Source organism: Pelodiscus sinensis, chromosome 8, assembly GCF_049634645.1.
Source record: "Pelodiscus sinensis isolate JC-2024 chromosome 8, ASM4963464v1, whole genome shotgun sequence".
Taxonomy (NCBI): Eukaryota; Metazoa; Chordata; order Testudines; family Trionychidae; genus Pelodiscus; species Pelodiscus sinensis.
The window spans coordinates 49,862,396-49,881,081 of record NC_134718.1 but is presented as its reverse complement, the minus strand read 5'-3'; the positions used below and the strand labels follow the sequence as shown (position 1 = coordinate 49,881,081).

Below are 18,686 nucleotides of genomic sequence, written 5' to 3'. Positions count from 1 at the left end.
GTGGAGGTTCCACCACCTCCCTAGGTAACCCATTCCCCTCCTAGTAAAATAGTTTTTCCTAATATCCAACTTAGACCTCTCCCACTGCAACTTGAGACCATTACTCCTCGTTCTGTCATCTGTCCTCTCTTCAACCTCTTTGGAGCCCCCTTCAGGTAGTTAAAGGCTGCTATAAAGTCCCCCCTCACTCTTCTGTAAACCAAATCCCTCAGCCTCTCCTCATAAGTTGTGTACTTCAGTCCCCTAATTATTTTGGTTGCCCTCTGCTGGACTTTCTCCAATGCATCCACGCCCTTTCTATAATGGGGGCCCCAGAATTGGATGCAATATTCCAGATGTGTCCCCACCAGTGCCGAATAAAGAGGATTAATTATTTCTCTGGATCTGCTGGCATGCTCCTCCTAATGCACTGTAATATGCTTTCTTGGCTACAAAGGCACACTGTTGATTCATATCCAGCTTCTTGTCCATTGTAATCACCAGGTCTTTTCCTGCTAAACTGCTGTTTAGCCAATCAGTCCCCAGCTTGTAAGAGTGCATGGAATTCTTCTGTCCCAAGTGCAGAACTCTGCACTTGTCCTTGTTGAATCGCATCAGATTTCTTTTGACCCATTCTGTCAATTTGTCTAGGTCACTCTGGACCCTATCCCTATTCTCCAATGTATCTACCACTCCCCTTATCTTAGTGCCATCTGTGAACTTGCTGAAGGTGCAATCCATCCCCTCATCCAGGTCATTAAAATATAGATGTTGAACAAAATTAGACCAAGAACTGACCCTGGGGGCATTATGCTTGATATCGACCGCCAACCAGACATTGAGCCTTTGATCACTACCCGTTGAGTCTAACAATCTAGCCAGCTTTCCATCCACCTTATAGTCCATTTATCCAATCCAAACTTCCTTAACTTGCTGGCAAGAATACTATGGGAGATTGTATCAAAAGCTTTGCTAAAGTCAAGGTATATCACATCCACTGCCTTCCCCATATCCACAGAGCCTGTTACCTTGTCGTAGAAAGCAATCAGGTTGGTCAGGCATGTCTGTCTTAAAAAAAGAACATACAATCCTGTTCCCACAAGTCCATACCACTGTCTCCATGGCTGGTTTTCCAACATCTGGAATTAAATCACTCACGATGACCCAATGTCATGCATGTTTTGTATGCTTCCAAATGCCAATGCCAGATTGTCTGAATTGCCCATACTATGAACGAGTTGCAAACCAAACACTTGGCCATAACTCGATCTGTTCGTAACTCGGACCCCATTGAGTTACATAGCGACCGCGCTGTTCGTAAGCGTTCATAACTCGGGGACCACTTTTACAACCGCTCCATGGGAGCTTTGGTCGTAAATGAGAACAGTCGTAACTTGACCGTTCGCAGCTCGGGGACTGGCTGTACTCCCATTCCCAGTTGGACTGCTGCTGTTGTGGCCCTTATTCTGAATAAGTGGTAAGCCACACATTTATGTAATCACTACCTTCCTCAAAGATAACAGATTCTCCTCAGTCTCCTTGATCAGTCATTGACCACTGCAAGTTTAATCTCTGCGTGTCCCTCAGTGTACATCATGCAGACCCCTCCATTAGAATGCAACAAACTGCCAGAAACCTTTTGAGTTAAAACCAGTTCATGGATATGGATAACCATTTTTCCCACTGATGAACGTAACGGTTGGGAGGCAGTTCAAAACTATTGAGGGCGCCAGTTGGCAAGTTGCCAGCAATACCATGTACCACACAGCAGCCTCTTCTCCCTAATGAGCCATTTGGTAACCAGCCTTTCCTACCCTGTAATTGCATGAATATAAGAACTTGTCTCATAGTACTGCCACATGCTCCAAAGTTCAACAGTGCTAGGGCTCAGGTGCCAGCTCCCTGCCTCAGCTAATCCATGTAAAAGGGAGCCTTACCATACAGGCTGTCCCTTTTGAACCCTTTCATCTATGCAGTTCCCAGGTAACTAGTCAATAGCTCTACACTGGCTCCTTGTCCTCTTTTGGAGCAGTCTTCTTCTCCTCATCTCTCCTCTCCTCTCCTCTCCCCCCTCCCCAGCCTTAAAGAATGTTCTGGCAAGGCAGATAAATTCCACTTGCTTAAAGATGAAATGTCATTTTCAAGTGTGTCTAAATCCTGTTCACTTTCTTATTGATGCAGTCTCCTAAATAGCTTTTACAGTTTTGAAAAATTGTCCCTGCACAGAATGCAATTGCCAAATGCATATTTGACTTCCTTGTTTTATAAATAAGTGGTCTACAAAACATTTGATTTTTATTTAAACAGAACCAGATCCTCAAGCCTGGATTATCCTTTTGTGCTGTGTCCTACAGGTTTGTGTTGTCCATGTGGGGATCTCCTAACCAGAGACAAAGTATAGAGCTAATCCTTGATAAGGATAAAGTTCATGCAGCCAGCTCCATATCAGCTGCCCTACTGTATAGGTTGTTTTTGGGGTAGGAGAGCACATGTCTGGTAATGCTTTCCATCAGTAGCCTCTACCAATAAAATACTTCCCTCCCCCCCCAAGAGTTCTTTCAAAGCCACTTAACTTTGGAGTAGCCTTAGGGTTGCTCTAAATTGCAGTTAGGCTGTACCAAGCACCTCTAGGGATCAGAGATAAAAGGATGGTAGATATGACTGCTCAACTGTATCTGAATATCTACTACAAATTCTGGTTCTGAATTCCAAGTGCAAAATTAATCTAGGGATATGAAGGACTAGTTGACTATTTGATAGGCATATGCTTATTGGATAGTCAATAGGATAGTTGACTAGTCACTCCCCTCCCCCCGTTGTTGCTTCTATCAAATAGAGGCAGCAAGGGGGGGAAGAAAAGGGCAGCCCCGCTTGAAGTGGCAGCCCTGCTTGAAGCTTGGGGCCAGACCCTGGGCTCCACACAGCGCTACTGCTTTGAAAAGCTGTGTGTAGCCCGGGGCCAGCTGGGGTGTCCTCAGGCTGCATGCAGTGACCCCAGGTAGCGTGTGGCTCCCCAGCTGACCCCGGGCTTCATGCGCTGCTGCTGCTTTGAAACGCCGCGAGGAGCCCAGCGTCAGGCTCTTCACAGCATTTCAAATTGGCAGAGCCTCACGGAGCCTGGAGTCAGCAGGGGAGTCCTCAGCTGATCCTGGGCTCTAGGAGGCGCCTTTGCCTTTGAAGTGTAGTAACAGCCTTAGATCTGTTACTACATTTCAAAGGCAAAGGCGCCCTATCACCTAATTGAATACTTGGGATTGGTCCTGCCTTGGGCACAGGGATGGACTTGACGACATCCTGAGGTCTCTTCCAGCTCTATGACTCTAGTTCATGCAAAATGCATCGACTATTCAATTAGTCAATTACCCGATACTTCACATCCTTAAATTAATCTTTAAACATGATGATTTCTAGTGTGAGATTGGCAGTTTTCTAACTAAAGCAACAGTGAGCTAATTTTGTTCATGTTTTTGCCAAATTTGATATTAGGCTAACATGGATGACTTTTATTCGTTCAAAAATACATTATTTTTGTTAGGCAGCTGAAATTAGGTTGCATAGTGGAAATGCTATGAACCTTATAGTAATTTGCAGGTTAATAGCATGTTAATGCTATGATTTTGATAAGACTCTTTGGCATGACATTGAGTTATTTACTTTGTAATTTATCAGATGACAGTGCTTGTCTTGTCATGCACTTATTAAAATTCAATCATATCTTTGTTTTAGATTCATAATACGTAGATTTAATTTTTTAAATCAAAACTTGTTATACTGTTTTTGACTGTTTTGAAACTCATTGCTGAAGTAACAGGACAAGCTAGGGATGTTTTTAACTCTCTAGGCCAATAACAAGAAGTAGGGCAATAGCAGTGGACAGACACAAATATTTGACTACTAGGAGCAAGGAGCAAAAAAAGGGGAAGGAGGAAGCTAAATACTGTGCTATCTGATCTTGGATGTTGTGGTTTTAGTTGGTAATGGGAGAAGAAGAATAAGGGGGAATGAACAAATTTAACCCAGCAAGAATTGTCAATTACTTAATCTAACCACATGGACGTAGAAATCAGAATATTCTTATGCTGTAATGAAGAAAACTCCTAGAATTTCTTCTCTTGGTGTTGGAAAAAGGGAATACCAGCTTCCACCACTAAGGAGTTAATTCAGAACATTATTATTTAAATACCTATTCATGTTAAAAGGAGGATGATGCAGTATTTTTCATTTTTCAATAGATCTCTAAATAGCCATGAAAATCAATTTCCTTTCAGCACCCAATTCAAATCAGCCATCTCCTAGTTTAGGGTAAACTCATTCTAGATTAGACTTGTATGATTTTGCAGAGAAGTATTGCTTGATGCGGAAGAGCCTTTCTGCAAGGCTGTGGATCAGTATGTGAATACATTTGCCATTATACACTGGACATATTGCATTGGCTTCATAATTGTCAGAAAGCAAGAAGCCAAGAGAAAAGCCCTTCAGGGTATTCCACATATTTATGTAATCATTTAAATGTTCAAAATTTTGACTGTTGAGTAATCACTATGAAATCCACTTACGCAAACTGTAGGATGGTTCCAAACTAGAGTTCTGAGTTCTGCAGCAGGAGCCAGAATTCAGAGAATTTATTCCTCTGATTCACTTTTGTTATACAGTGTACTTTTTATTGTTTTCTAGCATTATAATTATACAGATACATGTTCGCTTTTTCATTAAATATTAGTGTAGAATTTTGACAAAGGTGTGTTTTTTTTATTTGTATAGCTGAGAAAGAGAATAACATCTTATATCACATCTGTTGTGTGGACTGTCATGATAATTTTTTTGATGGATTAATGAGATTAGGAAAATAACAAAAGCCATGGATCACTTGCAGTAGAGCATGTTAGGAAATTTTGATATAATTGAAAATAGAAATGTAAAACATCTTTACGTAAATCTAATTGTTCTGCCGTCCCCATAGAATTCCTTCTGTTGTCTAGCACACATTAGGTGCTGCAAAAATAATAAATAATTCCTTTGTAATGTCCAATTTTAAATGACTCAGTTAATGGAAATGGTGAAATCCCCTTTTGATAGTCTAGTAAATGTGACTTTTAGGATAATTTTAATTTCCTTACCTCTTTGTTACGTTATCGTGTTTGATTTTCATTGTATTTGTTGTATGCCTCAACTGTTTCTTGAGAGCTATGTCTTCTTCCCTCTCCTTAACAGTTTTTCTAACTATCTCCATTTTCATAGACTTTCCTTCACAAGATTCTCCTACTCCTTGCTTGTTTTCTCAGTGTTGGTGTGATGTAAGGTGTCTTAAGATTTTCAACATGTCTTGGTATTAAACTGCCTCAAACTGAATACTGCGGGGCAGATTTTCTCTGAATCGTGACTCTCCTTAGCACATATGAGAGGGGAAGGTAGCAGGGAGCTAGTTCTGGCTCCCTAATTCTTGGTGCCAATCCCAGACCCAGGGGTGTTGGAAGGCATCGCTAACTTCTGTCATTGGCTTAAGGTCCTTACTGAATCTTATGTTAATGGAGTACAGGTATAGCAGAGCAGAGCTTCATTCCATTATACTCCTTATGTTGTTGGGGAAAATGTGACAGGCACAGGTCCCAGTGTTGCCCAATCTTATGATAAAAAGTTGGGACTTGAAGGAAAAGCATTGTCTGAGCACTGAGATTACATGAGACTCTCGGCTTTCATTAAAAAAAAAAAAAGCCCGTTATAGTTGTAGCTCTCATAGTTGCACAGCAAATTTTGGACATCTGAACATCAGAGGTTCAAAGGCCAGAAGTCAAGTAAAAAGAACCTCAGTGTTTTTAATCAGAATTTTCAAGACAGCCTTATGATTTTCAGGGAGCTGACTAATGAAGTGTGAATGGTGTTTAGGTGTATCCTTATCTTTATGTGTTTAAACCAAAATAGTGTACATGTGTCTGTGTGAGTTTGTTAATAGAAGCATATTCATATATATGTTTATGCTTGCCATTACATTTCAGTATCTGTCGTTATTTTAGTCTTACTTTGCTTCACTTTTTTTTCCAGGTAGCTACATCACACTTTCCTCTCATTGCTGTTTTAAGTACTTTGAACAAAGGCACAAAAAAGCCCAGGGCTCATCACTCTGATCAGTTTTGTCTTATTTCCTCATGTTTTTCCTGTCTGTTATACCTACCTGTTTTTTGGTGTCAATCTTATCTCATTCTTGTCATACTTAGGTTGCAAGGTGTTTGAGGCAAAGATCGTCTAAAGTTGTTCTGTGTAGGTACAATGCCTACTACAAGTAGGGGCCTATACCTTGGCCAGAATAATTATTAATAATAATCCATGGCACTATAATACTTATGTCTAATGAGTTAAATACTAAAATATAAATAGTAAACTTTAAATATATATTGATTCAAATATTTTTGTGACTAAACAAATGACATAGAGGAAATGTATAACGTTACTGTTGGCCCTGAAGAAAACTGAGAAATGTTTGCCACCTATTTGGAAGTACATTCTATTGGTAGCCGTATAAAGTTGACTGTTAATGATAAGAATAAAAAATATGTTTCCTTTACTAAACAGTGATTGATTTTCCAGCACAGCCATTCCATATGTGCTTCTGCAGTTATTATTCACATAATATTGCTACTGTAAACCAGTGAATATACTTTATTGTCATAATAATCTCTTTGAAATCAATATAAAAAAAACTTTTTCTTTAGGTGTTCACTAACAAATCAACTATAAAATTGCTATTTCATGTGATTTTTTTTTTTTTTTGGTAAAGGTCAGTGCTTAGTTGCTTAACTTTTTTTATTATTTTAATGCAAATGTTATTTAATGTTGGCTTTTCAAAACAGACTGAATGCCACATTACTCAGGTGTACTGTGAATTATAAAAATAGAGCATATAATTTGAGTAAATTTAAGTAGTATGTATTCTTGATTTTTTTGGTTTACATTAGGCTTTTTCTCCCTAAAAGAAATTATTTTTGCAAAACTGCACAAAATATGCTTAAAGTTACAAATTGTTGAGATGCAGGCTCCTTAGGGAAAATATTCACACAATTTACAAATTTATTATTCCCTTGTGAACAGGTTTCTTTAAAAGATGGAAAATCTCAGTGTAAGAAGATGCATGTAATACTGAACAGCCCTGTGGGAAGAATTGAAATATCTGGATGTGGAAAAGGTGTACATGAAATACAACTTCAGGAAAATGCTCTGCTACAGAACAGGTAAGTTTGTGTCCTATTGATTTTGTGCATAAGTACAGTACATTGTACAGAATACAGAATTCTCAGATTGAAACCAGCACTAAAAAGTAACTGCGTAATTGTTTATATTTAGCTGTATAATTGGAAATACAATCATTTCCATTTTACAATCAAAATCAGCATTGAGTTATCTCAAAGGATTGGCAGATCTAAGATACTGATTTACTGTCCCATCCATTTCTGTCTCTTATTGTTTCTTCTACCTCTAATTCTATCTCAAGAAAATGCTAAAATTTTGAGCCCTCATTTAAATTCAATTTCTTCTTTGGAGAAATAGTAAAACTTAAAAATTGAAGGGACTTGTCTCTTAGAAGTAAAATATATATTAAAAATATTGGAGATAGAGACAGACAGAGAAAGGGACCTCTTTATAAAAATACTGGCCTGTATCCAGGAGATGATGATGTGTAGACTCAGCTCTTCTGTAGACTGTTGTTAGTATTTTTGCAATCCTAATACTAAAACTGTATTACACTCTTATTTGGGAGTAAAACCAAGTCTCTAATATGATGTGCCTAAAGGCTTGTCTATACTTACCAGAAGATCGATGCTCCAGTGATCTATCTGGTTAGGACCTGCTAAATTGAATGCTGAGGGTGCCCCATCTATAGTGGTCACAAGGAGTAAGGGAAGTAGATGGGAGAAACTCTCACATCAACCTCCTGTTGTGGGGCAACCCCAGAAAATCGATGTAAGGTACATCAACCCAAGCTACACAATTGTCAGAGCTGGCATTGCGTATCTTAAATGGATTTTCTTTAACAGTCCTTTACTGGTCTCAGTCTTATCCCATTAGTAGTGGTATGTCGCAAAAAAAAAAAAAAAGGTGCAAAATATGCTTGGCAGTGCTGCTTCTACCATAATCACAGATTAGACTACTGTCCCATCTTTTTTCTCAGAGCTAGAAAAAGGTCTCAGGAAGCCAGAACCCAGCATTTTATTGTGTAACTCAATGGTATAGTTTATGTTGGGTCCCTTTTAAAGTGCTGATACATATAAAAGATGTACTACATATACATGCTGATACATATAAAAGATGCCTAGTACTACTACCAGTTACTCTTTTAGCTCAAATGGTAGAATTTGTATGTGACTCCAAGTCCTAAGTTCAAACTTGATTGACCATTCTTATGACCATTAGGGTCCAGAGTGCATTTCCTATGGCTGTTGGAGTCATTTCCTGGATTAATACAGCATGGGTCTAAAGAAGATGTGTAGGTACTCTTTGTCTTGCAGGAATCATTACAGGCAGTCCCTGGGTTACGTACAAGATAGGGACTATAGGTTTGTTCTTAAGTTGAATTTGTATGTAAGTCGGAACTGGCTCCAGATTCAGCTGCTGCTGAAACTGATCAGCGGCTGACTACAGGAAGCCCTAGGCAGAGTTGCTCTGCCCCCGGCTTCCTGGAATCAGCCGCTGATCAGTTTCAACAGCGGCTGAATCTGGACTCCTGGGACAGAACAGCTGGGGCATTGCCGGGTAGGTCCCAGCAGGACCAACCCGGCAGCACCCCAGCTGCTCTACCCCAGGCGTCCTGCAACAAAAGCCTGGTCTGCTGGGGGGGGGGCGCACTAGCTGTGCCCCCTCCCCCTGCAGCAGACCAGGGAGACCCGAGCAAAGCCGCACAGGCGGCGGGACCCCGCTGCCCGTGCGGCTTTGCTCCTTTGCCCAGGAGCAAAGCCGCACAGGCGGCAGGGTCCCCCGCCTGTGCGGCTTTGCTCGGGTCTCCCTGCTGTGCTGGGGAGTCCCCCCCAGCACACCAGGGAGACCTGGAGCAGCTTTTCTCACTCCGGAGGACGCGGTGGCAGGACCGCTGCGCTCTGGGCGGTCCCGCCGCCCCCGAGCTCCGGGGCGAGAAAAGCCCCGTTCGTAAGTGCGGATCCGACATAAGTCGGATCCGCGTAACACGGGGACTTCCTGTATTGCCAAGTAGTTCAGTCAATTAATAAAGTTGCAGCCTTTGCTTTCATCCACATGTGTGTGGTATCTGTTTTCCTGAAAGGTCTGTATCTGGTTCACTTTTTTCCTCTTCTTAACTTCATTGTTTTATTTTTCTCTGTATATCATTCTGTTTTGAAATGCTCCTTTGATTTGTGTATTTCCCCCCATTTTTATTTTTTTGCAATTGTATTGACCTTATGCATTTTTATATTTGTTTAATATTACTTTATAAATCATGTGTATGCACAATAGCTATATTAGTTTGAAACTGAGAACTAGAATATATTTGTGTTTGTCTTTAATCCAAATACTCCAGCACCCGTCTAACATGTTTATCAAAAGCTTCAGGGGATAGCTGAGTTAGTCTGTACAGGATAAACTTAAAAAACAACAAATAGTCTGGTAGTGCTACCAGACTATTTTATGTTTATCCAAGTCAGTTCCAGCTCGGCACAAATTCCATTTTATCTCACCTGGGATTATAAGAATCCAGGTTTGTTTTGGTGCATCTTTTAAAACTGAATTTATATAAAAGACAAAGCAGACTGTAGACAATGAATTAGGCTATAATCTGCAACTTGAAAATAAGGCCCCATGACTAAAATCCCAAAATGTAGAGTGTCTGTGGCTTTTTTTTTTAATGTTTCTACTTCACACCGTAACTAACTTCTGAGAGTAGTTGGTCCTTCTCTGTTACACTTTTAATGTATTTCACATTGTACAGTCAGTACATGGTTGTACTAATTGGGAAAGAATGATCTTGTGACTGAAGAGACAGGGTTAGCAGTCCAAAGATTTGGGTTCTCTTTCCAGCTTTCTGATTTACTTTGCGATGTGGGACATATCACTTCATCTCCATGGTATAGATATCTCATATTTAAAATAGGAATTAAGAAAGCTTTCCTATTCCATACATGTTGTGTGGCTTCAGTAATTAGTACTTTTATAAAGTACTTTTATAAAGCTCTTTAAAGTTTTGTTTTGAAAGAGAAATATACATTGTTAGCATTTAGCTCACATGCTAGTAGCTCTGGGGGACAAGGAATGGCAAGCAAAATTTCTTTCTTATCGTTACTTCCTGTAAAAAACCTCTTATTTTAAAAAAAATGAAGAGGCAGGGGAGGACTTGGACTCAGATATATTTTTCTGACTGTAAAGATCTAAAAATTTTAAAGCTGTCCTTAAATGCTTTTGCTGAAATGTAACATTTAATCTCCTCCACTCATTGATAGTGAATAGTTGTTAAAATCTCTGGTCTCATTATTTTTGACAGAACAAAATAAAAGCAAAACAACAGTGCCCAGTGTTTCTCTTAACTGGCTAATAAACACAATGGCAAGAGCATTAGATGAAAAAAATACATAAGAAACATAAAAATTGATTTTAATGGACCCCTGTCAGAGAGAACCATAATGAACACAAGTGTGGTAATAAATATTGGTATTCTACTCCACAGTTGTTGAGATTTTTCATGTAGAGTTGCATGTTACAATCAATATAGATTTTAGCTTTTTTTACAATAAAAATAAGTAAACCCTTGAAATATATATTAATACTTAGGACTTGGAGTCTGTTAAACAAATCTGGTAGTTTAGAAAATCTGTTAAGGATGCCTACTCAGTGCCACAATTTGTATGTGGGTCTTTTGCTGTGTTTTACAACTTTTAAAATGCTGTGAAATTAATCGTCTAAGATTACAATTTACTCTGTGATGTCTCATAGTAAAATTTAAGGAGAAAAGCGTAAAAGGCAGATTAAAAGAGGAAACTACCAGGCCCTTTCTGAGGTCCAGAGAGGCCTAGGCCTATTCCAGCTTTTGAGGTCCCTAGCCATAATAAAAATGATGAAACAGGAAAACAAAATAAGGCTCCAAAAAAAAAGAAGCAAGACACAATCTGAATATTTGTTATTTAACAAATGCGTTTCTAGCCTTTTTCTGTGCAAAATGCGCTAATTGTTGCCGAAATTTATTTTGTGCAACGTCACAGTTGATATTAAGCGCAAGCCCATTCAAACATTCTTGTCCCATAGTTGAACAGTAATAATTCTTTTCCTAGTTTAACACATTGAAGGTGTGTTCACCTGAAGCCACTGATGCAGGCAAACTGACAAAAATATGCAATGCATTTGTGATATTAGGAAACACCCTAGAGCAGTGTTGCTTAAAGATCGAGAAACACTAAACAATTTTTTTATGAGGAACACCAAGGATTTTTGGTTGGGGGGGGTCACCTGCCCCTTTAAAGGTGGCCATTTTGAATTCTGTTGTTTTCTACAGCACACCTCTGACTGTCTCGCAGCACACTGGTATGCCACGGAACACAGTTTAAGAAACACTTTCCTAGAGAGTGCAAGTTTGAGTACTCCTTGAAGAAATTCCTTTGGCTTGCAATCCAGTTTAAAATTAATGGAATGTATTCATTTGATGAAGATGACCTTATGATTGAGATTGTTTGGGATTTCTTTGCTGTACTATTGCTGAAATTAGTCAAAATCTTTACCCATTAGCAAATCAACTTATGTCTTCTACCAGATCTATTAGGTGATTAAACTGAATTTAACATATCTGTTGGGGGCCAGATCCCTGCAATGGTTGGAGGAAGGAGGAGGTTTCCCTCAAAGGCAGGATCAAGTAGGGTTGCCAGATGGTTTCAACAAAAATACCAGACACACTTGACATTACATCACATCTCATTTATATTCATCACCGGACATTTATATTTTTTCAATTGTTTCCTGAATAGAAAGCTCAAATACTGGACTGTCCGGTTCAAAACCAGACACCTGGCAACTCTAGGATCGAGGTCCTTTTTTCAAATGAGGCGTGTGGTCCCCAGCCTACAATTCCCTACTTTTACAATAAAGACAGGCCTATGGGTCTGGTCCCAAAGTTCAGTTCCCTCCTTTTAGGGTAAATTCAGCCCAAGAGGCCTAGCCAAAATTACTGTCCACTCATTCAGGGGGAATACGGCCCTGCAGACCTAGTCCAAAAAGTAGTATGGTCTCACTCTGGAAGGCTGTCTGGCCTGGAGGCCTACACCCGTGGTGAGTCTCCCCCCGACTGTCAGGGAGACAATTGTTACGGAGCAGGGAGGTAGGGGGACCCGGGCCCTCCCGTTCCACCGGGTCCCAACCCAGGGCCCTGTTCGCAGTGGACGTCCCACCGAAACGTGCTGAGCTCCTGGATGGACAAGCCTCTTCTTTGGGTCACTTCCTACCATCCCTGGTGTCGCCCCCTTCTCAGGGTGTTGCTCAATGAATCCAACTCATGAAGAAGACCTCCCTGGTCGGGGCTTTTGCTGGGGTTCCGGCGGCTGCTTGAGCTGCGGCTCTTGGGGTGCTGTTTCTGCAGGGGGTGCTGTTTCTGCAGCGGCTGCAGCTGGGGCAGCTGCTGTGGCAGCAGGGACTGCTCGGGAGCTCTGGCCTGAGCTCCTTCCCTGCTGGCGGTCTGCCCAGACTGAGCTGCACCACTGGATTTTATACAGCTTCAGCAGTTGGAGCATGCTCAGTCTGGGGAAAAAGGGCGGGACTTCCACAGAGTCTTTGCCTCCTTCCTCCCTTTCAGTGCAGGGCACATCTGCCCCGTCAGAATCCCTAACTCAAACAGTTTTGACTTTTTTATTCTTTAAACATGAAGTTACAGACAGATTCTGGAATAGTTCTGATGTATAACTGGTGGCCGTGCAATAAGAATTGTATTCACAATCTCTCAGGATGAACAATTTGATATGTCTACAGAAATTGGGTTTAGAAAAAGTTTTTAGTGATTGAAAACCATACGCTGCATGTGTGTAATACGCTGTTTTCAGCTAAAGTTTTAGCAGTACTGAGAAATTAAGAGTTTTATGTATATAGAACATATAAATGATTGTGGAATGCTATATATTGATAATAAACGCAAGTAGTGTATTACTTAAGTTAGGTGAAATACGTCTATTTCAAAGTTGTAAAATGGAACAAAGTACATGTAAGATAAAGCCTAGGTTTTCATTTAATAATATGGTGTCTTTCTACTGTACCTGTATAGTTTACACTTTATTTAGTTTAAAATAATTTTCCTCCTGGGAACAAAAAGTACACATAAAATATGTAAGTCTTTGTAATGGTATCAGTTCATTTAGTTGTCTTACTCCCATTTAATACATACAAATTTTTGTTTTAGACTACTGACTGTCATTTTTGTGTGAGTCAAGAGGAAGGAGGGAAAGCGTAGGTGAAATATTTAAGTGTACAATACTGTTCACTTTTGTCTTTAGGACAAACTTGTTGCCAAATTGTTTTTATAAATCTGCCTTTAACCACCCAGTGAAACTGTGAAATTTCTATTCTTTTTTGTTTTGTTTTGTTTGCATTCTAAATCTGTGATGATTGTCATTTTCATATTTTTCACCTTCCTGTTCCTCAGCTGGAAAGGTAAATTTTCATTGTAGTTAATAGAGAATTGTACTTGTGACATCCTTTAATAATACATAAAAAGATGATAGGACAGGTTTTTAGTTTAGTTAGTATGGCAAAGAAAGAAGCCAGTTTTCTTTCTTAACGGAATTCCCTTTTCTCTTCATGAAAAATTTTAATGGGTCACATAGCTACTACAGGTAGACCATTTAACAAGCAGTCCTGGTTATGTAGCCTGCAAATTTGTTAATGCAGTGTACTAAGGTTGTTGCAGCTGTTGGATTTTAGGAAACTTAAGGGAAAGCAAAATAATATGTGTTGAAGTAAACTTATGGTGTGAAAAAGCTGCCAGCATGTGATTGGAAAATACAGTCTTACATGCTGAGCCATCTGAGTCATTAATAATGTGGCATTCATTACTACTCATTTATGATTGTGTATATAAAGTGGAAAGTAAAAAACCTACAATCTGATTGGTTTAGTAGAGTTCCAGACCATGCTAGCATTTTAACACACACCACAGGACAAACTGCTATAACCATAAAAAGATGTTGTACCATTTTTATTAATTTTTGATATGTTTAAAAACGCTAATGCATGTTAACATGAAAAACCGATTAAAAAGGTTAATTCAAGGTGTCAAATCTTGTTTTTCTGCACTCAATGTAGTACTACTCATTTCAGTAAGATAGGTGGAATTTGGCCCAAGATTTTGATGAGTGCTACCACATTGATAATTCTCAGCTTCTTTATGCGGTATTTTACCACCATCCGTTTCAAGATGGCAAGTTTGGCTGTATTTGTGGTATGCAAATACATAGCTCATTGTGTTGTTACATACCTATCTTTTGCAAGCTTGTAATATTTTTTTCTAGGTTATCTTCTTCCTAGGATTTCTAGCGGAAAAGAACACTGAAAGGATTGTATCCTGAAGTCCTGTTGCCTCAACAACATAATATGGAGCAGGAGAGGAATTTCTCCCTTCTGTAAAAAGGCTCAGTATAGCAGTGAAACTATGACAGCATGGGTAGTGGCCACTCATATGTACCCTGGGTTTCAGGTGGGCGGGACTAGCCTATGCCTCAGTCTTAAATCAAAGTTAGCTCAGCTATGTTTACAAAAGCTGCAGTCATAAATCCCCATTTTAGTGTAGACATGCTTTCAGCAGTCTTGTGCCTTCACATCAGATTTGGATCCTGTGCACTGTTTTATCTGCCATAGCAGCCACTGGGACCTCTAGAAAGTCTGGGACTACGTCTTCTCAGGAGAATATCCATGACCTGGAAAGGAGATACTGTGTGTTCTTGGTCTGTGGCTCTGGGTGAGGGAACAGTGTGTGCTGTCAGAGTTTATAGAAACCCTGAGCACTCAGGGTAAAGGGAATATACAAATTGAATGCATGTCCCTGAGAACCAAAGCCAGGGCAATGGTAGGTTTAATTTTAATAAGGTCATTTATTCGCATCACAATACACCTGAGGAAGGATGTGCACATTTACTCCTGCACAATAGGAATTAAAAAGAAAAATTCTTGTTCTTGCTCATAATAGAAGAACAAGGGGACATTTAGTTAAATTGAAAGGTGGCAAATTCAAAACTTATAAAATGAAATACTCTTTTCGCATAACACGTAAGTAAACTGTGGAACTCATTATCACAGGATGTTGCTACAGCTAAGAGCTTAGCATGATTCAAAGAGGGGCTGGACTTTTTAGATGAATAACAAGAATATTCAGATAGGATGTGTCTAGACTACAGGGTTTTGTCGACAAAAGTGGACATTTATCGACAAAACTATACCTTTGTCTACACTACTGCCGAGTTCTGTCGACGGCAGTAAAACTCATTCTACGAGGAATAATGCCTTTTGTCGGCAGAGTTCTGTCGACAGAAGGCGTTATTGCATCTGCACTGTCCTTTGTGTCTCACTCTCATGTTGACAAAGCGGCTTGCTTTGTTGACAGAACTGGATGTAGTCTAGATGCTCTTTGTCGACAGAATCTTTGTTGACAGTATCTGTCGACAAAGCCTCTGTCGACAAAAGCCTGTAGTCTAGACTTCCCCATAGCTTAGTAAATACTTAAAAATAGAATGGATATAAAATCTCATTCTTCGTGGACTAATCAAATATCTATCTACTGGGTGCTAAGAATATAATCTTCTGGGAGGCAGATGATCCTATATCTGCCTGCTCTGAGGCTTCTTGCTACTTATTCTATAGTCCCTTGTTTGCCATTGTTGCTGTTAGAGACAGGGTACTGTATTGGATAGACCATGGGAATGATTCAGTTTAGCAATCCCTGTGTTTCTAATATGCAAGAGAGGTTTGTTGTAGGTGAAATGACAATTTTAAAAGTTAATTTTTTTTAACATAAGTCCATGGCAGTATCGTATACTGGCATTTCTCCAATTCCTGTCTTGTACTCCAAATGTTGTGTATACACGCACACATGTGCACAGAAGTAACCGGTGCCAGGAGGCTTATGTGAATCTACTAGAATAGTAGTAGAACAGTAGATCTGAGATGTGTGATTTGCTCCATTTATCTGCCAAGCATTAAATCAGATACTCAGTGATGCTGGTAATTTAAATGTCAATATTGTTAACTATTTCATTCTGTGTACCACACAACTTACTGGGATTTTGATCACATTTTGGAGAGTACTACCACTTAGTTTTTTTTCCCAAGAAGGAGTCCAAGAAGAGTCCACAGGTATAGTCAAAGCTCAGTAAGGGAGAAGGATGTGTATATACCCAAACTTAGAAAAGCTGCATAATCTAGTGAGAGAAGAGTCTCATTTTGATGACTCCCATGGGTGGAGCTTATTTTGAGGGCAGAGTTAGGAAGACTACCACTATTCTCTACCCCCATTTTGACCTTCCTGTAAAATTACATGAAAACCATTATTTTTATTCATAAATTGTCTGGGGGAAGGTCTCAGTAAGGGAAGACATAATTTTCCACAGGATAGTATTTCTAATACAGGAAGCATTGTATTCTAGAAGCCAGAATTTTCAAAATTGTAACGGGGTAGCCCAGCTGAACTCGGTGGTAGTTGTTACAAGTTAGCATTATTGAAAAACAATTTGTCAGATAGAGGCACCAGTTTTTCTCTGCCCAAACACTCATGGCCAATCTCAAAAATGTACTGTCAGCAAAAGCCACAACATGGTTTGTCTTTCCTACATTAGATGAATTTAAAAGGATCTATTGTTTCACTTGCCAGGACTTAACTTTAGGATTCTGGATTTGTTTGTTTTTCTCCATGCAATATCTTATGACCTCACCATGTAAGTCAGCTGCATTTACCACAGTTCTAGAAATATTCATAATACTGTTAGATTCTAAATTTTGTATTCACTGGTCAAGTTTTATTCTGATATATGTTGATTTTTGTAAGGCCAGATCTACACTAGACCCAGAAGATTGGGTTAAGGTATACTACACTAACTATATAGAATTTGTAGCTGGCATCGGCTTACCTTAAACTGAGCTGGACGCAGCATCCCCACAGTGGGAGGCTGATGGGAGCAAACACTCCCATTGGCATCCCTTACTGCTTGCTTCTGCAAGGAGTACAGGCGCTGGCCGGAGCTGTCCTCAGCTTTTGATTTTCAGGTCTTAACTAGATCCATTAAATCGAATGCCAGAAGGTCGACCCCCAGCATGGCAAGTGAAGAAGTGCCCTAAGAGACCCATCTTGCCTTTTGCTAACCTCTCTAGCCTCACCCTTGCTGGAATCAGTCCCTAATCTGAGTAAGCTTCATTGTAATAATTAATCAGGTTCACTTAATTGTCATTTTTGACCCCGTCTGAAGAGTTTACATGTGCTTAACTCCCATTAAATGAGTTAGTCTTACTTGTATAAGATCTTCAGGAACTGATTCTTGTGCGTATTTTTTGTGTGCTGTGATAATTGTTTTTAAACCACCTAGAAACATTCCATCATATTGTGTTCTCTCTCTAGTCTGATTTTTCTCTCCCCCCTCCCCACCTCTCATTCATATCATCTTTGAAAATTAGGCATTCAGTCCCTACTTCAGGGTGTCAAATGCAGTTTCCTAACTTTGGATGGGTGATACTTTTCTTTAACAATGATTCATTTTGCTTTTGAATACATTTTTCCCCATTTTATTTTGAATATTCTACTGTTAGCTTGTCTAAATTGATTACATGTTTTTCAATAAATACAATGTAGCTGTTCAAAAAGCCTTTGTAAACCCTTTATGAAACATACGCATTTTTCTTCCATCCGGGCTTATATATCTCCTTCATTACCAGAGCTGTACCAATCTCTGAGGCTTCTTTTTTCAGGGGCTATTGGGAACATATTTTTGCTTGATGTTCATATTCCTGAGTTTCACTTGGATATCTGGGGTTAAATGATTCTGAGAACTTAAAGCAAACTGCAGCAGAAATCTGCCAAGTTTGGCTTGGTTTTTGAATGAATCTATATGAAGCCACTGTTTGGATTCTTGTTTTTATCTAAAGCCATGTGTTGGCTCAGCTACATTAAAACTGGGCCTGATTTGTTATCTTTAGCAAACTTTTGGATGAACCTGAATCTGAATTTGTAGCAATCTGTAGAAGTCTGAATTTCACCTACTTTTGTTCTTCCTTGTGAAGATTCCGCAGAACTTCGTTTAAAATTGGCTCAGGAGGAGTATATTATACAGGAATATAATAAGTACATTACAGAAACCACACCTTGTCCTGCATACTACAGGTTCTCAAATGTATTTTGTAAACATGTTGACCACACAGAGAGAGAGGAGCTACATTTATACGTATAATGTTAATAGCAGTCTGCCCTTTGGGCATGCGTGAGCAAGAGGTGACTAGCTTTGCCAGATCCGGCCCACCAAGCTGCTGGATACAGCCTGCAGCAACATCGCCAGCACCTTTATTACACAGCAGCTCACACTACTGGATGCTGTGGATGTTGGAGAGGGATGGGGAAGCATTGCACTCAGTCCCTGTTGTGTAAATCCTCCGCCCAATCCAGTATAATGTGGATGTAAGACATGCAACTTTTTGAATTGTAAGTCATGTAGCTTTCAGTTATTATAAGTCATATGACTTGATATGTAACTCTCTGCTATGTGACT

At 39.6% G+C, this 18,686-nt stretch overlaps 1 protein-coding gene across 8 annotated transcripts in view; it reads left to right on the top strand.

Annotated features, from left to right (window-relative positions):
* The window catches only part of MGMT (O-6-methylguanine-DNA methyltransferase), a 325,802-nt gene that overhangs the window by 61,473 nt on the left and 245,643 nt on the right, over window positions 1-18,686 (top strand). For all 8 annotated transcript variants that reach the window (XM_075935258.1, XM_075935256.1, XM_075935257.1 and 5 more), the window contains one exon: window positions 7,063-7,202. In XM_075935258.1, coding sequence (XP_075791373.1) covers window positions 7,063-7,202 — 140 coding nt within the window. The remainder of the gene's footprint in view (window positions 1-7,062; window positions 7,203-18,686) is intronic.